At 42.9% G+C, this 24382-nt stretch overlaps 2 protein-coding genes across 6 annotated transcripts; both read left to right on the top strand.

The window, feature by feature from the left end:
- Positions 1-445: 445 nt before the first annotated feature.
- On the top strand, positions 446-4684 carry aqp4 (aquaporin 4). 2 transcript variants are annotated; one of them, XM_085805262.1, is made up of 5 exons: positions 446-522; positions 1142-1559; positions 1647-1811; positions 2571-2651; positions 3520-4684. In XM_085805262.1, exons 1-5 carry the CDS (start codon positions 449-451, stop codon positions 3769-3771), a joined length of 990 nt encoding a protein of 329 aa, XP_085661388.1. In that variant the 5' UTR covers positions 446-448; the 3' UTR covers positions 3772-4684. The 2 variants fall into 2 exon arrangements, with proteins under 2 accessions (XP_085661388.1, XP_085661389.1); XM_085805263.1 differs by having other exon boundaries at positions 446-671.
- A 3373-nt stretch (positions 4685-8057) lies between these two features.
- Positions 8058-24072, top strand: kctd1 (potassium channel tetramerization domain containing 1). 4 transcript variants are annotated; one of them, XM_085805261.1, is made up of 5 exons: positions 8058-8198; positions 17567-17745; positions 18798-18942; positions 20152-20457; positions 22831-24072. In XM_085805261.1, exons 2-5 carry the CDS (start codon positions 17582-17584, stop codon positions 22990-22992), a joined length of 777 nt encoding a protein of 258 aa, XP_085661387.1. In that variant the 5' UTR covers positions 8058-8198; positions 17567-17581; the 3' UTR covers positions 22993-24072. The 4 variants fall into 4 exon arrangements, with proteins under 4 accessions (XP_085661387.1, XP_085661386.1, XP_085661385.1 ...); XM_085805260.1 differs by lacking the exon at positions 8058-8198 and adding an exon at positions 11155-11598; XM_085805259.1 differs by lacking the exon at positions 8058-8198 and adding an exon at positions 15110-15262.
- The last annotated feature ends 310 nt before the right edge of the window (positions 24073-24382 follow it).

The raw sequence follows: 24382 nt of genomic DNA, 5'->3' as shown, positions 1-24382 counted from the left end.
AATGGAGAAAAAAAATATATAGATATAGATATGAACGTGTGTCTATGTGTTTGTGAGAGAGACAATTACAGTTTACTGTTACCAGTAGAGAAAGAATATCCTGTATAAAGCCAAAAGCAAAAAAAAAAAAAAAAAACTAAAATAATTTTGCTACAATATCTGAGTTGGGTATTGTGAAATGAAATGTCCACCTGTTGTGCAGCTCTGCAGTCTTCCTGTTATCAGTGGTTCTGTGAATTCTGTGCTTACTCCAGTATGTTTTCAAATCTCTGACATGATGCTGAGGCTGACTGAGTCAGTGTGCAGTTGCTCTGCGTGCAACAGTGCTACTGTTTGCTCAGCAAGCAAACCTCATGACTCCTCCCCCCGTGAGCCGGCTGCTTAACTCCCGTGAGGTGATGCCCGCTTAGTAACGTAATAAAGTTGCTGGATGCAATCCTGAGGCACAATGTGTGGATCATGTTCTTCTGACAGACCTGCTCTCTGCTCCACTCCTGCGCTCACACAGCCTGCTGCTCTTCTGTAAGTACTGCAGGTCACAGCCACCTCAGCTTTTAGATGTGATGAAGGGAGAGATCTCTCTGCTGGTTGAATAACTCACTAAGACTCATGAATGAAAACACATCACACACAGCGGGGACAGGGACAGGGAGAGCATGCTATTGCTTTGGGTAAGTCTTAGCCCTTTAAAGAGCAGACTTCAAGTTATCACTGCAACTTTGTTGGAGCTTTGCTGCACACTATGCAATAATATTCAATTTGAATTTTATTTTATTTTATTTTTTTCAGAAATGCACAGTAATTTAAAAAAAGTTTTAATTCATGTAAATGATGTTCTCTTCAGCATTAATAGTCAAAAGAGTGACACTTTTTTTCTCTGGTTAAAGTTCAGTTAATGACAGCAATTAAACACTGTATGATTTGACTTAAGGTGTGATAATTTGCCCCTATACACAATGTTTAAAGAATGCTCTGTATGGCATTTTGTAATGGAAAGTCACTGGCTTAAATCCCTAGTGGAGTTATAAATGTTGTGCCCAGAGGCAGCCATCCTGATAGGGTTCAGTACTTTTTCAGCCACATGCACACAGCAGGAATACGTAAGTAGGCTAATCATTTTGCTCATTATTCTTTTTGCCAGGAGGTTCCTGTCCTGGTGTAACTGTCAGAGCATAATGGTGGCATTTAAAGGGATCTGGACCAAGGACTTCTGGAGGGCTGTATCTGGAGAGTACCTGGCCACTCTCATCTTTGTCCTTCTCAGTCTGGGCTCCACCATCAACTGGGCTGCAGGGGAAGAGAAGCCTCCCCCAGCTGACCTAGTCCTTATCTCGCTGTGCTTCGGCCTCAGCATCGCCACAATGGTGCAATGTTTTGGCCACATCAGCGGTGGACACATTAACCCAGCTGTCACCGCCGCTATGGTTGTGACTAGAAAGCTGAGCCTGGCAAAGGGCTTGTTCTATGTGTTGGCTCAGTGCCTGGGAGCTATTACAGGAGCTGGGATTCTCTACCTAGTCACACCTGCTGCTGTTCGAGGGTCCCTGGGCGTTACCACAGTAAGGATCTGACCATATGAATTTGCAATTGTGTGTGTGATAACTTTCCTTCAGAGTGTGTAAAGAAAAAAATGTTATGTTTCCAAGGTGAACTCCAACATCTCAGTCGGGCATGGCCTCCTTGTGGAGCTCTTTATCACCTTCGAGCTGGTGTTCACTGTCTTCGCCACCTGTGACCCCAATCGTATAGACCTAGGCGGCTCTGCTGGCTTGGCAATTGGCATTGCTGTAGCTATCGGTCACTTCTTTGCAGTAAGTATCTTCCATTAAGTTACATTAGAGATAGGAGATTATTTATAGCATAGAGTCTGGAGTTATTTTAGCCTGTTACCATGTTGTTATGTTCCAAAAGTCTCCAGCAAGGAAATAGTGATGTATTTATCTTTGTATTTATGATGCTAATGTGTAGTCCAATGCCGAGTATAATTCAACAACTTTGGCAATCTTCTGCAACCCTATCGTCATATCAGCTGAACTCCTACTGTGCTCCCAGGTCCCAGCAGTGAAACACCAATTTAAAGATTCATCTCAAATTCATATTAAATTCAGTAAACTGCATTACAGAAATTGTAGAACCAAGTCTAGTACCAAGAGCAAGTGCTGAAATCTGGAGCAGTGATGCTTCTTTAGGATAAAACAAAACAAAACAGGTGCCTCAAAAACTAACTATTCTTCTATGTGTGATGTTACACGCTCCTTTCTGATTCACACCCACGTGCACATCTTTATTGGAGCCATCGCATGGCAACCAATCTCTGGGGGCCCCCTGAACCCTGCAGAGCAAATGAATGCACAGGAAAATAGATGTTATCTCTCGGCACTGCTCATCTCCTTTCTCCCTCGCCCTGTTCAGCATATTCACATGGTACACAACATATATTCTTCAGAAAAGAGATATATTTCCACCAAAAAAGAAAATATCATACCTGAGACATATTCTGTGTGATCGTTTTAGATAGAACTGTTGTTTCATCATTGAGACTGAAAGCAATGCTGTTGTGTGTCTTCTAGATTCCTTACACAGGAGCCAGCATGAACCCTGCTCGTTCCTTTGGTCCTGCAATGGTCACTCTTAACTTCACCAACCACTGGGTAAGAGATACTCTCATCCGAGGATAATCTTTCTCGGTAGTTTGCATGGCCAGACTATGTTCCAGACTATGTTCCAGACTGTAGTTAGTGTGCCACTTACAATAAAAAAGGTATTTAAAAGTTTTTGCACACAATAAATCATCTGTCTCTTTTAAGTGTTATGTCAATAATGCTCCGAAATAATTTGCAGTAGTTGACGATCATCTCGTTTTACTGTCCCTAAAGAGGGCGAGCGCATATGACATTAGGACAGATTGGCATGTTGAAACCTAAGAAGGTTACCGTTTCAGCACCAGTAAAAATAGGCGTGACCTGAAGACAAAATCAAAGAGCAGTCTTTCGTTTAAATTAATGAATGCAAAGAGAAGACCACAGAGGGTTTGAGTGCTTACTGAGAGCCTCATATACAACTCTTGAGTTTACGACTCCAACAAATGGGAGATGCCACAGAATCGCACATTTACAGCTTTTCACCTCCAGCTACATAATGAGATGTCACTGAACAAGGTGTAAAATAGCATTAGCTCTGAATTTATTTATCCAGGCAATTATTTCCACTGGGCTATGTGTGTACAGCATGGCGTCAAAGTGTGTGTGTATGTGTGTGCTGTCGCTGTCACTGTGGCTGGTGTCATATTTAGAAGTGTCATCTCTCAGTTGCACACGCTTGATACCGTAGACACAGAGCTACCTGCTTCTGATGCAGGCTGACCTTCTTTTCACCAATCTGCAACCCAGCAGAGCGGGACACATTGACAGTTTTGATAGCAGTGTCAGTGCTACATTGTGCTGACAGCGATAACAAACATCTCCCAGGGAGCGCTGATTAGCCAACTGCTTATGTAAGGTGTCTTTCTGTTTGCGGCAGGTGTACTGGGTGGGACCCGTCCTAGGGGGCATACTGGCTGCCGGCCTCTATGAGTACCTGTACTGCCCTGACCCTGAGATGAAGAAGAGGCTGAAAATGGTCTTCCAGAAGGGTCCATCGGGGAAATACAGGGAAGTGGAATCAGAGGACATCGGCATCAAGCCGGGCTCCATCCACACCATCGACCTGGAGAAAGCTGAGAAAAAAGATCCTTTCCAGGACTCGACGGCAGAAGTGTTGTCCTCTGTATGACTATCACGTGCACTGGAAATGGAGACTAACCTGTAGACCAGATAGAAAATCTAACTTGGGAATATCCCTGTTGAGCCTGTCCTCTTCCCCCACCCATCCACAGACTTTGTCCTCGTAGCAGGATATGATTTCTGTCCATGGGACTTTACTGCAGGGCTAAATCACTTCTCACTGTCATGAAGCTAATACACGATATTACGGCTCAATCCCACAAACATCCGCAGCCTGTCCAATTTTACTCTTGTGGCCCCCGAATGTAGCAGTGCTGGCATGCGGCGTGCCACCGGACACTGCAGAACGACAGCCCCCGCAATACATTGCGTTAAAGAAAAATGTGTAGGGTCAAACAATTAGGTTGGGTCATCCTGCTGGGGCGGAGAAGTGGAGAAGAAAATGCAGCCTTGTTATTTTTGGATTAATGTCACATTTGGTCCATGTACTGTGTATGTAATAACAGGAGATTTTCCTTGTGATCATTAAGCACATTACAGGTCTCAGGCAACGTAAGACAGCTCCGACAAGTGTTATTATCAGAGTTATATTACGGCACTCTCTATTTTCAGTGCAGTTAGTCAGGGGGAAAAAAACAAACAATTAATCTTTATGGAGACATCATGTTTCTGTCAAGGTTTATCTACTCTTTCAAGTTTATCATTTATATCACTACGTATATAATGACTTCATTTTTTTTCTATTTTCATAAAACTGTGATACTTTGTACTTAGTAGATTTAGATGTTGGTCCTTGTAACACATTTCTTATCTCTGTATGATTTGCTTTTGTATTTCATACTGAAGTATTTAATTTATTGATAAGATATGTAGCTCATCTCTCGTTGTAATTTTGTGCTCAAATATTTCACAGCTTTGGATACAAACAGATGAATACATACAATTTTTCCTAACTTATGAAAGACTTCTCTTTGATTTATTAACGCCTTGAAAATATACAATTTAAAGTAGAAACAGAAAAACATTTATAAGAAATGTAGTAGAAATGTAGGTTCCTTTTTTCCCTAGTTCTAGGAGGAGTTGACCGTTGAGTGTGAGAGAGGAAGGGCTAGTTCAGTGATGGATTGGCTCATCCACCTTTAGGTTATGTCCCCCTGTGGTCAGATAAATGTCTGTAATGTGTGTTCCTTTTGAGTTAAGTCTCTGAGAATAGCTTCATATCATCTCTCCCCATCAGCAGAGAGCACAGGAAATGATATCATTTTGTGATATGAAATAGAGGTGATCAGTTATGGCTACACTTTATTTCCTTTGCTAAAGGAACAGGTGGAATTCAATCTTTTTCTCTGTAATGTGGAGGAAATGATCAACCCTGTTGATACTGCTGCATCATCTCAAGTTGTCTGCATGGTGCAGCTATATTGCATTTCCGAGGGTACAGTGCCGGTGTAATTCAGATACTAAATCAAAATTGTTTTCACTGCTACATGGACAACCCTACCGCCCCCTCTATCTCGACTTCCTCCACACTGCACTTTTATTGTGTTATAACAGCATCACCTGCTGGCCGCAGTGTGAATCGCACACTGCTCAAATAATGTTCCCATTTGTATTTCTCCAGGGGAGGGCAGCCACGAGCCTTGGATGTGCAGGTTACTGCTGCAGACAAGAGTCAGTTTTATTCATAAGTCTGAGCCACATTTCATTTGAAATTGGTCCAGGCCATTAATTCAGAGCTACACAGGAGGATTAAGTGTTGCATAGCTCTGTAACAGGCTCCCACTAGTCATGTGGGGGGCAGAGGAAAGTTAAGACTAAAGTACTTTTTTGTCAACCTTTGTATTCTCAGCATTTTTAGATTTTTTGCGAATATGACAAATGCTTATTTTTTACTGATGCTGAATAAAAGTGAAAGAGTTACATTCCCCGTACTAAACACCTGAGCAACAGTACTGTGACACTGTTGTGATGCAAACTAATGCTGTTCTTCGAGGCCTAGTGGAGTTGAAAATGGATGGCACTGATCCTTAACCTTCAGGCGTGCTGCCCTGTGTCCCTTATGGCTTCAGCGGCTCGAGACCAGCACCCTCTCAGCGCCCTTTAATCGTCTTTATAACTCAAATAAATGAGTACATGAATTTCATGCAATAACTATTTCCTCTTGGGACAGTGGATGGGGAAAGGGGCACGCTCAGATTTGATTTATTAGCTCTTGCTCATTGTAAGAATAAACAGTGAAAGACAGGTGAGGATAGCGTTGAATTTTTTTTTTATGAATTTCATATTGGTGACAGAGTTAGATGTTAAAATGTATTCATCTGTGGCTGCAAAATTCCTCGTGGTAGGCCTACGCCTTACCCACTATTTGAGCAGACGCTGCGGTGTCAATCAAATCCTGAGATTTAATCGAAAAATGTCACCTCTGTGTGTTGACAAACTTCCATTCTTAAAGATCACAGTAGACACCTCAATTTACAAAAAGCTTTTTTTTCCCAGCTGTTTGTCTGCGTGCGTCTTTGAACAGGTTATCAGAGAGATGCTGAGCAAAAAAACTGATAATGCATGGACGGCCTACACTAATTTACATTCACATATATTGCAACCACCCAACAATGGCTATATGATGTATGAATATTGTTATAGCCCGAGCTTCATTTGCACATCATACAGATGCCAGCAAAGTATATCTCAAAGTGCATCTTATTCTTATCTAAATGAGAACAGACAGATTTCTTGCGACTTGAAAAATTCAGATTCTCAATTCCCAGCATGCAACGGAAGGGGCAAAAGATAAAACACACACCTTAAAGATCATTAGCAATTAATATTTGGGGATTCATGAAGAAAAACAGCGTTAAACACTTGTTTAATAATTCATACTATAAACAAGAAAGTCTCCCACTTCCTTAATAATTTAGACGTAAGCTAATGTTGATTTATTCAGGAAGGTCTCTGCCACCAGCACCGCCTGGAGTGCCCAAATTTGAATTAAAGTAGGACAGTAGCAGGCGAGTCTGTAATAACATTTGTATAATTTTATTATTGCTCTGGGCTCAGTTCATTTCCTCCTCCAGTAGCTGCGTGAAATTGTTTGATTCTGGAAACTGCCTTGAGTCTGCGGCTCTGGGGTTGGAGGGTGGTACAGGAACAGGAAGGCATGCGACACACTCTCTCTCTCTCTCTCTCCCTCACTCTCTCTCTCTCTCTGTCTGATGCTGTCAGAAACACAGACACACACGTACACACACTTACACACCAGAACAACAACAACAACAACAACCCCCTGTGTACGCACACACACACACATGCAGTGAGAGAGATAAATAACTTTATTATTCTGGGTTTTGTAATACTGTTACATTGGCTCACTTAATAACTCAAGCTGTCTTGAGCAAATGATTGATCTTCTCACTCACCTTGTCACTTATGATGAATATTTTACCGCATTTGTTTGAGAAAGCTAAGAAACGAAATAACTCATTCATTACATTATCAAATCATATAAATATGCGAGTCAGTGTTTACGTCTTCTGCCAGCAGAGAGAACGCCACTTCTCGCCGATATTATTCAGAGAAAGTGGCTTCCACTGATTCTGTCCAAAGAGTTTGTAAAGAAGCTGATCTGATGAAATCCCAGCTTTTTTGTAACTTTACAACTAAGAAATATTTCATTTCATTTGGCCCACGAGGAGGTATTAAAGTTCATAATCATTTTCGCAGGTTTTACGAAGCTATCAAGCCTTATCGTGTGATTTCTAGTTTGTGGTGGTTCCTCCACTGTATTGTGATTTTGTTTACCAATGATAGGACTATCATTTCCAAAATGGTAATTTACAAAACTCTGATTACTCTAACACAAACAATCAAGTTTGGGAGGTATTAGCTCATGTAACACACACCTGAGACCCCGGTGGCTTTGACACAGGAAGGGAGGGTGGAGAAGTTCTGATTGGTTTCCTCGGGGCTCTGCTTCCAACTTCCCACCCGCACACATTCCCTCACTCCTCCTCCTCCCTTCAATTCCTTTATGCAGAGCAGCCCAAACTGCAGTTTGATGAAACACATTTGTTTGACTTAACTCTTGCCTCGCCATCACGGCTAAATCTCGAAGGCCTGTCGGTGTAATGTGGCCCAACAGCAATTGGGTTAATGAGAGGATATATGTGCAAGTGTGGGACTTGACCGGAGGAGCTGTTTTCCATTTGGGTTTGGTCTGCTCGTGTTATTAGGGAAACCTTTATTATTGTTGCCCTCTAGTGGGAACCATATAATAGGATTACATTTTATTAGAGCCTCCCAGCATTACCCAAGCAGCCCCCTCCTCTTGTCTCTCTTCCCCTCTCAGTAGTGTCACTACTCTGTCCACTGTGGGTGGGATGGGTGCATTTGGGGGCTGAAAGGGAAACCATCGAGCAGGGCTGCAAGTGACACCATACGAATGGGATCCTCATCTTTTCTGAGTTACAGAAAAAAACTGTGAGTTTTCAGTATTGATTTGATTTTTGATCACGCTTTTTCCAATCGCAAAAAAGGAGACCTCTTTCCTAAGCAGAGTAGAATCTGTGGTGTGTGTCAGAGTCAAGTGTGGTAAAGTGATGTAACTTCATTGTAGCAACATGGAAGAAACTTCCACTATGTAAACTCTGTGGAGAAGTTTCTGAAAAAGGGGGTTTGAATAACGACACAATACACAGGCTTGTTAGTTTTTTACTGTTTGCCATCGCTAACTGAACAAGAGAGCTCCTGTTTCACAAAAAAAAGAAGGAAAAAAAAGGAAAATTACCAATGTTAATGTTTAACCTTCCAGGGGCATACCTGATGGTGGAGCTTGTTCTTCCCTCTAGCAGCAGAGAAATTCTCCAAAGCAAATTTTTATTATTGTGCAAAGGATAATATTTGATGAACAGTTCTGGCCTAAAACTGTGCAACCCCGCAGGGCAGATTGAGTCAGGCTCTGGAGCAGCTTCAGCACTTTCCCTTATCCATCCCACTCCCTTACATAACCACGGGCCATCAGACGGGCGTGGCGAGTAGAGCAGCAGTTATTAATATGGTCTGAGGGTAAAACCAACATCTCTCTCAGTCCATACTGGCTCCGAAGGATCTGGTACCCCCATGTCATTCAGTGTAGATGATTAGGAGAGTCAGTATATTTTTTCCTTAATGATAAATTATACATTCAGATGCCACAAATGTGTGACTGTTATCACTTTCAATTGATAATGACAGTACAGAGCATTCCTTTGAGTGTTAAAACTAGATCAAAGTCCAGCTTTGAAGTGAAATTATGTAACTTTGGACCATAAATAGGCCCCAAAATCTTCTGGATAACGGTAAAATGTTTAATGCAGTGTAATTATAGCACAGATTAATATATATACATATAAAGCCAGCAAAATGACTCAGTAATGTCCGTTACACTGATATTTATTCAAAATTTGCCAACATGAGTCACCGTAAGCTGCTATAGCTAACCACATCAAGTTAAGTAAAGTGGTACAGCGGGCTAAATGCTGAACATACTGACTTCAGATAAGGTGTGTTTTATGGTTTATGAATTTGACTTTCCGCTTCATTCCTTCAAAACGTAGCTCAACATGCTTTCGGTGTTTCAGTTGTGACAGAAAGGACTGATAACCGACGTTATTGTTTCTTTTGCCATAGTCCCTTTCACAAAAATTCCTGCAAGCCAAAACAAAAAAAAAGTTTTCCAGGATTCCTCTCTCCTCCTTTTCTCTTGTGTATGCATTTATAACCCTATGATGTCATTGAGGCTACACAGTCTCTGTTTGGGGCAAACACACATCTGCAACCAATCTGGATAATTTGTTCACCAAAATATGGCGCAGCCAGCCAGCGCTTGCCTGCTGTTGCTGCTGTAGCAGTTATATCCAAGGAAAATACTACTCCTCCGCAGCAGCATTAGAACAATTACTGTTGTTTTTCTCTCTCTCTCTCTTTTGTCTTTTTGGCATCAAGCATCACATTGCATTCAAAGATCTGCACTGTTTAGGTTCAACAACATCTGATGCATATTTTAAATACTAAAGTGAGAGGATCCCATTAGGAATGGGCTCCATTTGTGTGGAAAATGGATAACGTATGGGTATTTTAAGGCCCGAGGTGTTCTCTGCTCACTACAGTTTGTCAGATTAATGGCATTAAAAATGTGTGTGTGTGAGTGTGTTTGACTGTGTGTATCCTAGGTAGCCAAGGCTTAGTGTATAGTGTGTGTCCCGGCCAGCATAACCTCTGGGGCAAATAACTTCATGGTGACACTTTAATCCTGTGTTTGTTTTCCTGTGGGACATACTGGTCAAAAAGTGGAAAGTTTAATGATCCCTGGATCGGATGAGGATGAGGAGGGATGGGAGTGTGTGTGTGTGTGTGTGTGTGTGTGTGTGTGTGTGTGTGTGTGTTTCTCAAGAGCAACCCTGTTTATCATCTGCGCAGAGATGCTGTGAGAAGGGAGCTCTTTTGATGAAGAGGGGTGGAAAATGCTTATGTTTGTGCGCTCGCATCCATCAATCACTGGTCCCTCGGCGCGGATTTCTTATTCCACCGTCGCTTCAAAACAAATTTGGATTCAGTTTTCTCCCTGGATGAACATTTTACATCCTCTGCCTGTTTGTAAATATTTGCTTCAAATAGTTGTTTTCTCTGTTCTTATGATGGGTTGTGTTACAATAACATGCCCATACTGATTTGCCTTCATAGCTGCTGCTAAAACACAAGTAGGTGTTCTGAACAGTAGGGGGCGCAAGAGTGGACACCTCAGCCTTGTTGCATTAGACATGGAGTCGGGATAACTGTTGAGAATGTCAAGAAATGACTGTCAATTTTATCTCCAGGTGGACACGAAATAGCACTCGCCACTCACACAGAATAACCGTGTGTGTTCACATGAAGGTTTTTCTTTTTTCTTTCAACAGGAATGTCTTTAAACAAGTCATTCCTTCACTGTCTGCATCCCCTAAGTAATTCTAAAAGCCTCAGAAGTGCCTCAATCTTCCTGAAATCATGCATGGTTGAACATTTGAAATGAGCTCGACATCACCCTCAGGCACTGATTCAGACTTGATTGGGGCAAGGCAAGCTGCGAGTGCTTATTTATACAACTACGTCATTTGGAGGTTGTCCAAAGGGAGGAAAAGAGACCGAGGAGATTACAAAGGAGAAACTACAGAGTGGGAATTTCATTAACCACATTCCATTAATTTAATAAGTTGAATCCAGGCTAATCAACAAGTTGTCTAATGCACATGCAGGAGTATATGGCATGTGTTGGTGCAGGAACTGGCTTAGATAGGTTAGATGTTTTGAGAGAGGTAGAAGAGGAAAAATAAGAAGAAAAAAAGAAAGCTCCCACCAACAATCTATATAATTATCATCATCTGCCGCTTTTCCTCCCTGGCAAAGAAACACTCCATCCATTTGTAGAAATCGCCCGAGGGAACGTTACATCAAAACTAATCATAACGATTAAAATCAGCTTCTCTGCGAGAGGGAGGCAATAGGCAAGTTGGAGGCAGGAGGAGTGAGGGTGTTGTAAATGCAGAAAAAAAAAAAGATTTCTTTATTTGATTTTATAAAAACATAAACTCAACAAAGACTGAGGCTCTGCTGCTGTGATCCCTTTGCTCGCAGTTTTATTCTGCAGATTGGTTTAGACTGGGGCAGAGACATGAGCTAATTGTATCCTGATCTTTGCCTTGAGGGGTTTCGGAGCCCTGGAGCAAGTATTCTCTGTATTTTGTTCTGTCTACCTTAGCCAAGCTATTGCATTTCTCGCTGGTGTAGGAAGAGAAGCAGATCGTGGGCCAAATCGGAGGGAAAAGGTGCACAAAAAGATACTTTATGCCGCTCTATGTTTCAGGTAAGCGGAGATTTATTTGGTTTGCTATTATTTCCGAGGCTGGATGGACTGGGACATTGAGGCGCAGCAGCTTTTACGCATGTGCCAAGCGATTCGAGCGGTACAGTTCTTAAAAAATATTTAACCACTTCCTGGCTATTGTTCCTTAGTAACTGTACAAATGTATGCGCGTGACTACAATATACAAGGCTGTGGTACATCTGGTCTAAACGAGCGGCGGATTACACTGCGATCTTGTCGAGCAAACACTCTTACTTATCCACCGTGTGAATTCGCTCCTGGCGCGTTTCAGCTCCGAACACATCACCGTCTCCCGTGTGTCGCTGTTGCTGTATAACTTGTTCCTAAACTTAACTCAAACCCTCGTTTGTTTTTATGCCGTTTTCCTCGATGATGATGATGATTTTTTATTTCTTTTTTCGAAGTCAGTTTTTTTTTCTGGTCGTGAAACAGTTGTGCTTCCTGGCTGCCCCAGATCGTCTAATGAAAGACGCCATTGTGGAGTAATTTTGCCGCAGGCTTTTTTTTTTTCTTCTCCCTTATTCTGTAAGACAGGATGTACCTTTTACACACGTCAATGCAGAATCTGTGAAGCAGCCTTTTAATAAGAGCCGCGGTCGTGTTAAGAGAATCACATTTAGCCTATGTAAACCAAAGACACAAACAGGAGCGGGTTGTGTCCTGTCTCTTTTCCTCTCTCTTGGCTCCCTGACCGCGCCGTGCGTAATCAACTCCAAGGTCCGGATGCGAATCGGCAAATATAGTTTACAAAGTAACAATCCCGATGTATTATTCCGCCTGTGGAACCACGGGTTGTGTAAATGAACGCTTGCGTCTCTTCACAAAGTTATCCCTTCTAAATATATACATAAAAAAAATACATGGGCTAATTACACATATTTTCCCACTGCGGGGTGAGACTTAAGGTGACGTTTGATCCCAAATAAAAATCTTCTAACTTTAGGGTCACCTGTGAGCCAGAGCCTGTTGTCGGTTTTTACCAGTTTCAGAGGACGCGTGAATAAACAGAGTGAGACTGAGATGTTGGGCTTGTCAGGACCGATCACTTGATGGCGCTGTAATAACAAACCCACACCACATTTACTGTATGTACAGCATCTGTATCTGCTGCATCTGTTTCCTATTAAGATTACATTTAACAAACAGGCTGATCTTGGAAGAAGACAAATACTTATAAGGCACATCAGTGAGTCCACATCACATTTGTCATGAGGACACATCAGCTGGAAGTTAGTGGTGCTTGACTATATTAAGAACTCCTTGGACAAAAATGCTGTTATTGTATTTCATATTATGGCTCTGCCACTCCTCTGCCTTGGGACACTTCAGTCTGTGCCAGTGAACATGCACCGCCGTCTCCAACAGCCTGCAGCAACACTCTGCTCATCACACTTCCTTATCTGTGATGTCACTGCTACAGTAACTCCACAAAGAGCTTTAGTGGCCCCACTTGTGGTAAAACTCAGAGAATAATTGTGTGTTTGAGTTGGGTAAACAGGCCGCTGGAGGACTGATGTAACTGGCTTGGATGTTAAATGTAAGGTCCAGATTGCCTGTAATTCATTGAAGATGCTCAGTTTCTACTGCACTGTTGATTCCCATAAACAGTGTGAATCATCATTGCACTGAAATGCCACCTCTGCTTTTCAAGATAGGAAATGTGTTATATCCCATGATTATATTTTCACTTTAAGGAGCAGGGACAGGCGTAGTTTATTTACACTGGTAACTACACTTATTCTTCCAGGCAACCTCTCCATCCTTTCACTTAATAGGCCTAAGTGTTTTTTATACTAAACACATTTCTGCATTTGTCACCCCCCGAAAACTTTTCTGAGCTGCTGCTGTTGCTGCTAACTGAGAAATGTGCTTTTAAGAATTACAGCCAGCTTTGAGCTGTGAGTGTGACACGATGCGAACCGCACACAATCTTATACATATATCTGAAGTACATGCATTTTTAAACACGCAACAAAACCGCAGTTGTTGCCACATTTCAGGACTTGCTGTGTGTCCACATGTTGCAACAGAGTGAGAGGAGAAATTATATTAGCAAACTGTTGCAAAGAATAGTGACATTTATAATGCCTAATGACCATAAAGATACACACACGCTTAGTCGTGCCACCAGCCCATAATATTTACCCACACCTTTTTGTTATGACTGTTTCCCTACCTGCTTTTTTCTTTCTTTCTTTCTTTGCAGTGACTGAAGTTAGCCCAAAGTCTGTAGTTGTCTGTGTGTGTGTGTGTGTGTGTGTGTGTGTGTGTGTGGACATTTGAAACAAATGGCCGTGGGCACCAAAGCAGAGACAACCCATCCAGATTATGTAAATACCAGTCTGCCTGCCTCAAACTGAATGTTAATGCTCTGATCTGAAATGCTAATTGTGTCTTGTGCGATATGTCGAAACACTGAAGTGCTGCATTGTGGGATGGAAAATTGAAAGCTAGTTTGTTGTATATGCTGATTCCAACAGGCCCTTTGATTATTGTAGTGGCAGACACACAGTGGCTTCTCAGGTTTTTGTAGAGAGAGAGCTATAGTGTTTGTCTCTTAAAATATAAAAGAAGAAAATCATCTTTCCTTCTTTTTTCTTTTTTCTATTTTCTTTTTTTTTCTCTTTTTTTTGCATCATAGGCCTGTCACTGAAAGACCACTGTTGGAAAACAACAGGGGTAACCGGAGCAACTCATGTACTCCATGCTTTGATGCGCTGAGTCTGTTTTAGATTTGTTTGCGCATACTGTGGTGCAACAAGATTACACAGGCTGCGTAAAGGAGCGAAAGCCGTAAACACATACATCTCAAGTTGTTTCATGAGGGCTGGAAACTTTTGGGAACAGGTCCACAACACAGACATATGGTTTTCGTAAGCTGTGTGATGGTGAATTCAAAATGGCAACAGGTAGAGGGGGGAAAAGAGTTGGTGAAGAGGATCTGCAGACACATGAGCATCAGTGGTGTGTGCTTACTGGTGGGTTCTGAGGATGCCGTGACCTTTGGACCATCCTTGAGGTACAACTGTTAACAGGCAGCGATCTGACGTGGATTTCACTACCAAGAAAAGGTCGACAGCACACGTTGCCTTTACTTCTACCAACTCTGAATGATTTTGTGATATTAAAGCAGAACCCCACAACCCCCCCCTCCACCACCTCCCACCCACCCAGCCACCCAACCACCCGTTTCTCTTTCACTCTCTCTTCTCTCTCTCCCCTGCAATTTTCCATAATGCCTTACAGATTTTACACTCAATCCACCTTTGCGATGACAAGGCTTTGAGGAAATCCAATTCCACCAAGCTGTTTTCAGAACTTACTCTCCACAGGCACACACTCGCTCTCACACTCACTCACACACACACACCACCATCTCCACAAATTAGTCAGGGAACAAATTACCTGCATTCTGAGTGTGATCCCACGCACTTTGCCGGCTGCCTTACACAGGTCCCCTTTTGAAGAGCAGCCATGTGATTTCTCTCTCTTTTGCCCTGCAGGCCCCTTTGCCTTCTGCGAGGGATTCTGGAGTTGAATTTTAAAACTATGTATGGCTGCTGCCTGCGCTTATCAGCGCGTGCACAAGCGGCATGCAAATCAGACCAGGATCACACACCGCATTGGAGGCCTACACTCAAAGGCAAGCTTAATTGCTAATTGGGTATCTAGGTGTGAAACTCACACTGCCAATGAGAAGCAGGAATGTGGATGTTTTAAGGCCAGTGGTTGAACTAATTAATTTTAATCTGAATGTTATTAAAAATTGTGGATTCCTTGCATTTTCTATGAAAAACAGCCCAGGAGAGAGCTGTGGCAGTACTTTTAAGAGCAGTTGGACATGTTGTGGTCTGTTTTTTGTTTTGTTTTTACACTCCGTGATTATTAGTGAAGGGTTGATGTGGTCATCAGTTATTACACAGTATCTCTGACCTTTGTGAAGCACAAAGCTAATGAGGAACTGATCAGGAAGTGTTTGTCCTCTCCAAGGGACAGATGTTTTGGAGGGATGTGAACTGATAGTCCCCATGTGTAATTGAAAAGATGAAGATCAGTCAAGTGGCTTATGATTTTCTGTGTGTGTTTGTGGCTGGTGGATGTATAAAGGGGAGAATTTATGGTCCAGTAGGTGCTGGAGTGGGTTCGGTTCGGTCGCAGCCAGTGTTTTGGGTCGTGTCACAGACTAAACTTTGTGACTTTGTTGGGACTGTTGTGTTAAAGTAGGGTTTGAGCATGCGGAACAATGGGGCAGCAGCAACGTCAGGATGAGTGTGTGACCGCGCACATGCAGCAACACTGCTCCACAAAAAAAAAAAAAAAAAAGGAAAAAGAGAGGAGGGGGCAAAGGCCAGCGGTGGAAGGTCCAGGTCCAGATGTGCGCGTTGACCCGACTCGCACCAAAACCAGACGATCACATTCTGTTGCCTATCGGGCGGAGGGGTTGTTTTATTCTGAAAATGCGACACACATACCTGCCACTGAAACAGCGACAGCCCAAAAAGAGCCGCAGGCGCTACAATGCTAATGTTGTCGGGGGCTTTGACTTCTCCCAGCCATTGCAAAGACGCCGCTCCGTGTGACAGCCACGGCGCCGCTCTTCCCCCGGTGTGCTCGCTATAGAAACCCCCCTCTCTCCACAGTTTTTTGCAGGTGTGTTTGGAGAAAAGGAGAAAAAAAGAGTCGAGTCGACAGCGTCACATCTGTTAACCTTTAAAAAAAAAAAAGTCAGCGCGGTAATGGACGAAACGGATATCATGGACTTAACGCATCAGAAAGCGAGAAAGCGACCGCGTCCAATCAGTTCTGCGGATGAGTCCGTGCACGCTTCCCTCAAACGGCTCCCGATCCGAGCGGCGGCGGCGGAGTGCAGGGAGCCCTCACTGATGTTCGCAGTCAGGGGAGAGCCCGTTCCCGCAGCGTCTCTCAAGCAAAATGACCACTCGCTGACTTCATCTCCAACCACAGTGATGCCGGCGCAGGTAAACGCGTAAAAAGTCCGATATTGTCTGTGTAGAAGTTAAAGTGAGAAAGAGGGACAGAAAGAAAGACAAGACGCGGAAACATCGTTCTCGACCTGTCACTTCTGCTGGAGGAATGAAGTGATAGTTTTTTTGTTTTTTTTTAATGAATGCAGTGTGTGAATAGATTGTCTTCCTGCTGTCCTTAAATGTAGAGTGCGCACTTAATTGTCACGTTATTTCAATGTCTGGCTCGCACAGTCCTCTGTTTGATGCTTACCTACTTTCATTTACTGTTAAACATTTTTTTCCCCAGCAAATGTTTATAACATCTAAATCCAGTAATGCTCCCTAAATGAGATCTCCCAGACACACTCTCTCTCTCTCTCTCTCTCTCTCTCTCTCTCTCTCTCTCTCTCTCTCTCTCTCTCTCTCTCTCTCTCTCTCTCTCTCTCTCTCATCCTCCTCACTCAGGCTCTGAAACTTTTGGGGGGTAAAGTAATTTTCTTCTGAGAGCTGAAAAGAAATTGTCTCTGCTAATGGTGTTTGTAGGTTAACAAGAGACAGTTTCTCCAAATCCTATTACTGTATTCAAATCAAGAGTCATTATTGCTCATTTCCAAGACTGTGAGATTGATGCTCCAAATTAATTTGGTTTTGGAGATTATGGCCCACAGGAGTGGATGCATGTGCTTTGTGGCAACATTCAGGTCAAGGTCAGGCTGCTCTAACTTGCACAGGAAAAATCTTCCCTTGCACCCCTCCAGCACTGTGGAGCGTGTTGCACTGCAGAAATCTTTAGATTTTTTTAATGTCTGGATGGAAATGTTAGAAATCTTATTTGTGAACTCCTGCGTGGTCGTGTTAACAGTGTCCTTTATTATAAAAAAGATCTTTAATATGCAGCAGGAAAACAATCCGATTTCATCCTCTTGCCAATCTCACCTCCACGTGTCATCATGTTTTCTCCCCTGTGTTGTCTGAAACAGGATAATCGCTCCAGCATGTCCAGACCCATGATCACACGGTCACCAGTGTCTCCCTTGAGTAACCAGGGCATCCCCACACCTGCACAGCTCACCAAGTCCAACGCCCCTGTGCACATCGATGTGGGCGGACACATGTACACCAGCAGTCTGGCCACCTTAACAAAATTCCCAGAATCCCGGTGAGTGTGTTCTACTACCATGCTTGTGTATTCAAAGTTAGTTTGTGTTGTTGAATGGGAAATGAAACCAAACCGAGAGAGGTCCTGTGTTGTTATGAGGAGTTTATCCCGCTCAAGTCGGGCATGTTTGTCAGGATCAACTGCTGTAATGCCATCTTGTTTTATGTTTAATGTCATCCTCTGACATTAAACAGTCAAATGTCAAATCTCTTTATATCACAAAAATATCCCATGGATGCACTCATCAGAGATGCTGCTTTTTTTTCTCTTTCTTTTTTTTAATCAAACATCGCCTCTCTTATCTCCTTCATCAAATTTATCAGGAAGTATCATAAAATGTCTCCTTGTCAAGTATGAAGCCCACAGTTATTTTTGAACAGTAAACAATTTGTAGGAGCTTTCAAGTGCAGGATGCAGCGCTCAGACAAAAGCAACTTGGTTATTCTGACAGATGTCACAGCAGCAGTAAAGGGCCAAAGGGCATGGGGCCATCTGGAGGCTGGGAGGCCGCACTGTCGCCCCGAGCCTGGGCCTGAGGGTGACTGGCACTCTGCCTAGGGCAACCAACAACCAGCTGGCCCTGACCTCCCCAGACCACCTCTGTTTTTTTTAATCTTGTCCTTTCTTATTCTTTCTTTCTGTTTGACTTTTTTTTTGTTGCCTCTGATTTTTCCTCTCTCCATCCTTCCTCCTCTCTGATTGATGCAAGCTTGGTAACGCGTTCATGTCCGTGCTTAGGTGTGAAAAACATTTCAGAGCTTTAGAAAATTGAGTGAGTCACCATCCTTTGCACATGCTCTTGCTTCACTGTATCATTTTTGACTCTTTCTTCCTTCCTTTTTTTCCATTCCTTCTCTCCCACCACATACAGTGCAGTGCTAATCTCCGGAGCAGCACTGTAGAGATAATGTTTTAAATAGAATATTGCTGTGAACTTTTGTTAATGTTGACACGTTGTCCTTCTCCCTCCCTCCCTCCCTCCCTCCCTCCCTCCCTCCTCCCCCCTCCTCCCTCTCTGTCCAACCTGCCACCCCTCCCACCTCTGTGGGCAGAATTGGTCGTCTCTTTGATGGCACAGAGCCTATAGTCCTGGACAGCCTGAAGCAGCACTACTTCATTGACAGGGATGGACACATGTTCCGCTACATCCTCAACTTCCTCAGGACGTCCAAGCTCCTCATCCCAGATGACTTCAAAGTGAGTGGAAGTCTATCCTAGAAACTGTGAATTCCCATCAGCCAGTCAGCAATCCTACAACCTTAACGCACACAATGAATGCTAAGGCCATGGAATGCCTTTGGTCACCGGTCCGCTCCTTGAATCGCTGCAAACGCTTCCCATGCTGGAGACAAAATATCAGGGCTCCTCCAAACAAAGCTCAGCCCTGATGCATTTATTCATCATGGGATGCAGTTTGCTCCCCTCCAGCTATTAGCAGCCAAAGATTCCCTTTCAGATATGTAAGGGAAGCGATAAGCTTGCATCTGTGGTGCCCATGACCACATTGCATGTGCTAAATTTCTCCTCTGCTCTATGTTCTCGTGCCACTTCTCCGTCCAGGGTGAGTCGCACTGTATGTGACACATTAGCATTCTTTCTTTTTTACTCTTATGTGTCATTTAGCCAGTAATTACTTTGCTTGCCCTGGGAGAAAACAAATAACCACATTATCTGATGGACTGTCCGCAGTGTGACTCAATCAGTGGAAAGTATGTCAGCTAAAATAAGCAAAGACAAAAGACAGGCTCAAGTTCAGGCTAAGGCCACATTCACATTGGTTAGATTTGGGAGAGGAGCATGAGAAAACTTGAATGTGGTGTGATTGTAGGCCCTGCAGTCCTGTGGGTAAAGGATCTCCTCCTCTGCCCTGCGCAGCCCTGTGCTACACGTCGCACCACATCTCCGCCGCTCGGTATCTTTAGTAATTTTTGCTGAATAGTGTCTCGGCTCGGGTTTATTGCTCGTTCATGTAGAACGGTGGTTTCAAACATCCCTGTTGTTGTGTCTCGGGTTTGGATGCACATGAAAAAGAAAATCACAACCATCAACTGATTAAGTTCAGTCTGTTTTTGGTTATTATGCTCTGGCATAGCAACATGTGCTGCATGCTGCGTTTAGCTAGCAGCCTCCAGTGCAGTGCAGTCTACCTTGATATGCAGGGAGCTGTCTTCAAACAATACTTGTAGATATGAAAATGGTATTGTTTGAAGGGGTTTCTGAGCTTATTAGATATTAATTGATAAAACCTTTAATTGTGTTGGCAAGCACTAAGTAGCCTCAAACCTGCTCCATAAAAATATTTTGTGCAAATGAGACTGAGCTGGTACAATAAAATGTGTGAACATAAAACAGGAACCACAATATCGAGCAACTCAACATATAGTTTTTTTTCCCCCACTCTTTCAGGACTACAGTCTGCTGTATGAGGAGGCGCGGTACTTCCAGCTGCAGCCCATGCTTGCAGAGCTGGAGCGCTGGCGCCAGGACCAGGAGCTGGGGCGGGTGTCGCGCCCGTGCGAGTGCCTGGTGGTGCGTGTCGCCCCCGACCTGGGCGAGAGAATCACGCTCAGCGGCGACAAGGCTCTGATCGAAGACGTGTTTCCGGAGATCGGTGATGTCATGTGCAACTCCGTCAATGCCGGATGGAACCATGACTCCACGCATGTCATCCGCTTCCCGCTCAACGGGTACTGCCACCTCAACTCTGTGCAGGTAAGAGGAGATTCTGGATGCTGTGGTTGTATGGTCGTCGATACAGAGCGGTTTATTCCCTCAATACGTCTAAACACCGAAAGGTCGGACAAAGCAGTGTTTTTTTTTTCTTTATTTCTTTCCATTCAGTTGTGAGCCCAAGGAACTGAGGTGATGATCTGTTCATTCAGCTTCGTTTCATCTGCTGTTATACTGTAGACTTTTCAAATTGTACTTATGTCTGATTGCAAAATCTTATCTTTTTTAATCTAATCGAATCACAAGAACAGCCTCGCAGAAAAATAAGTTCTTTGATGAGTTCATCAAAGCATCAGTTTAGTAAGCCATCATTACGCAAGTCTACCACCATCTTTACTTTTCTGTGATCTGACTGGAATAATGATTTTGACTGTAGATCTGGAGCTGGTGAATACTCAGCTACACATTTTTTTTAAACTCTTATGTATTCCATTGCAACACTCACATCATCGGTCCTCACATCTTTCCCAATATTGCCTTATGAGTTCATTGAAAAACAGTTACAAGTAAATCTTTTTGTCGTTTTGGGTTCCTTTAAACTTTCAATCTTCAAGCAGACATGCATGCTAACATGCTAAAATTGGACAGTGAAATGGCTAATTGTAGACTTAGTCTCAACAAGTGAAGGAGTATTTGGCACCTTAAATTATGGTGGAGAGAGTCACATGAATGTGGAAACTCGGGGTGGGATGGGGGGAGGACTGGCTGACAGCAAGAGAAAGTAGGCAATTCAGGATGCAATGAAACACTTAAGTAGACATAAGATGAGACGATGCCCCTGAGTGTCTGAGGGGGTTGCTGGATCAATGCTCAATTTAAAAATCAAAATCAAGCCAAGCAACTCCACATACATAGTTGTTTGGTCCAAGAAACAAATCAGTGGGACACGTTTTTAGTAAGATTTCTTACCAAAAAGAAGTTCAGAGATAGAATTTTCGCAGATCCACAAGAATTCAGATGATGAAGTCAAGGAGCAGGGAGTTAGAAAACCAGTCTTTTCCATAACATTTTAAAGGTGTTGAGAAAGTTGTGATTTGCAGAGCAGCGAAACTATATCTTGAAGTCTTTCATTATCCAAGTTCCTTTGAAGGACTGAAGGCCAGTGTACTCTTGACACTGTATAGAAAGGATTTAATATTATTCTATCCTTTGGGTTCTTGCCCGAACAGCGCTTGTAAGACTAAAACAGGACCGTAAAACCAAAGCCTCTACATTCAGAAAGACGTGTTAAATTCATCTTTTATATTCAGCGTGTATTTGGCAATATTGTATTTCTCCAATTATATATTGATATTCCACTAATTCATTGATGGTAAGATCCTCCGATATGCGTCAATAAATGATGGAGGAGAGGCATATTTAAAAAGATTTCACAATGATTTGGACTGTGTCTCCATCTGAGGAAGTCAAATCTCCATCTCCTTCCCAAAACACACACAAACAAACCCGTCTCTGAAGTGTGTGAGTCGTGGAGAGCGAGCAAGAGAGTGAGCATGCTCCCTGGCAGGTTGTCCCCAGGCAGGGCCCATAATCCTGTTTGGTTATTAAAGCACGCCGGCGGTGGATGCTGTATCTGCGGCTAATGGAGGCAGGGCGGGGGTTTTGAGAGAAAGAAGGGGGGCATAGAGAGCTGCCAGCAGTAGGGGGACCTTTGTAGTTTTGGCGGAGGCTTGGGCCTGGGGCTGGGGGAGAAAATGGGGAGAGGGGGTTTTGCTGAGCAGCCCACACTGAGCCAAGTGGCAGAGAGAAAGCCTCACTGCTCCCTGGGGCCTCTTCGATGGAATGTGATCCTACAGCCCCCCTGGACACGTCTGTAGATGTCTGCAAGGCTGCGAGATCAGGAGACCAGCTACACACACACACACACACACACACACAGACAAACACACATATACACCAGAAAACAATGAAAATATGGCATGAGGCAAAATGAGAGGCTCTTGGTTTTGTGGAAGTCTCATCCAAATTCCCGTCACAGGCCGTATGTTGGTGCAGCTTACTCCCAAAGCTATTTCCAATGCTAGACTTAGCACTAACTCTGCAGCATCTAAGTGTGTGTGTGTGTGTGGGGGGGGGGGGGGTGTTCTGTGCTTTTTCCAGTCATGTAAGTTATGAACAAAAGGTCAAAGGTTACATTAATGATTTAGCACCACACTTTATGATGACTTGTCGACCTCTACAAATGATTTATCTGGCATCTGAATTACAAGGTTGGCAATCAAAGATAGATGAATACATGCTATGTGTCATTGGACTGCTTATAGAGGGGTGCTAATTATGGCCTTTCCTACTATAACTGATGTCCTGCATTGCTTCTAACTTCTCCCTCCTTCTTTCTTGTCCGTCTTCTTTTAGGTTCTAGAGCGTCTCCAACAACGTGGCTTCGAGATTGCTGGCTCCTGCGGTGGCGGCGTGGACTCATCCCAATTCAGCGAGTATGTCCTGAGGAGGGAACTGAGGAGGACAGGTCAGCGAGGACCCAATTCAAACAGGATAAAGCAGGAGCAGCTGGACTAGAATCCTCCTGAGCAGTAGGAGGTGCTAGACTTTTCTGTGGCAGCCAAAACGTTCGATGCTGCAGAGCTCTGTGGACTCTGTTTTTCTTCGTTTCCTTGTTGATGTTTTTGTTTTCTTAAACTTGAGAACCATCTAGAGAATAAAAAAGAGGTGCAACAGGAGATTTTTGCCGTAAGAAGATACAAGACATTTGATAAGTTTGAGATTGCAAGGACATTTGTGATTGTCTTGCCCCCGTAAACCAATTTAAAAAGGATTTATATACGCTGGATCCCCAAACAAAGTTTGTTTTAAAACTTGGAGCCTACATTAGGTTGAATATGATTTCTATTATACCCATATAAATTAAAAAGGCTTTATCGCTTACGTAGTATGTTGCATAGCTTGTCACCAGTGACTTGATTTTGTTCTCTCACTGGTAAATTGGCAAAGTCTGTTTTTATCCCTCGCTGTAAAAAGGTCACTAATGTGTTGCTTACAGTACAGAATGTCTCAGTTGTCATAAACGATTAGTTTCAACAAAGCATCCTTCTTTTTTTTTACAATTAACATGATGTTGAATATTGTGATAAAAATGAAGTGTTTTTTTTTTTGCTTTTTTACCTTAATGGAAGTTACGTTATTGGATTATGCCATAAAATATAGTTGACATTAGCATCATCAAAATTTAACATAAAAGACCACTCTATAAGCAGTAAAGAACATAATTCAGTAAATTATTATATCACACCATTTGCCTCATTGGGGAGTATGAACTACTAACCCCCATGTGCTACCTTGGGAATTATTTAATTGGATCATAATATTCCTCTGAGTGATGACCTGTAAAGTTTTTCATTGTATATGTGTTTGTGTTTTTTACATTGAATCTTTTTAAAGCAAATTTGTTGCCTCCGACATGACTGAACAGATTAAAAGCTTATTGTACTACCCACTCCAAGATCACTTTTACTTGTAGCACATATTGATATGAAGTTGAATATAAAGTATTTCTAAGACGACTGACCCACCTACGCTCCCTAGATTTGAGTAAAGAGGAATGTAGCAAAAAAAATGTGAAATAAATCTCAACTAAAGTTGTCATGGTGTCTGTTCACTGTGTTTGCATTGCTGTAGGGACTGCTCTCTCGCTTGCTACGTCTGCTCTGTGCTGCATTTGAAGCACAGTGGTCAGATAGTTCTTCCTAAAACCTGGATTTACTGCATCTATTCTACCACTGAAGATTTCTATCATCCCAAATGTGTGCAGTGACAAACAAGGCACAAAATCTTGTACATTAAATTGTGTTTTAGCTCTCTACAACCAGAGAGGTAAAGCTAACTTCACTAAGGCAATATTGTACCTTGGAGGATTTATGCTGGTGCATCAGTGACTACTTCGGGCATCCTT

Source organism: Trachurus japonicus, chromosome 17 (assembly GCF_045865225.1).
Source record: "Trachurus japonicus isolate A0001 chromosome 17, Traja_1.0".
Taxonomy (NCBI): domain Eukaryota; kingdom Metazoa; phylum Chordata; class Actinopteri; order Carangiformes; family Carangidae; genus Trachurus; species Trachurus japonicus.
Note: the sequence above shows the minus strand (reverse complement) of the source record. Positions and strands in the feature narration are given on the sequence as shown.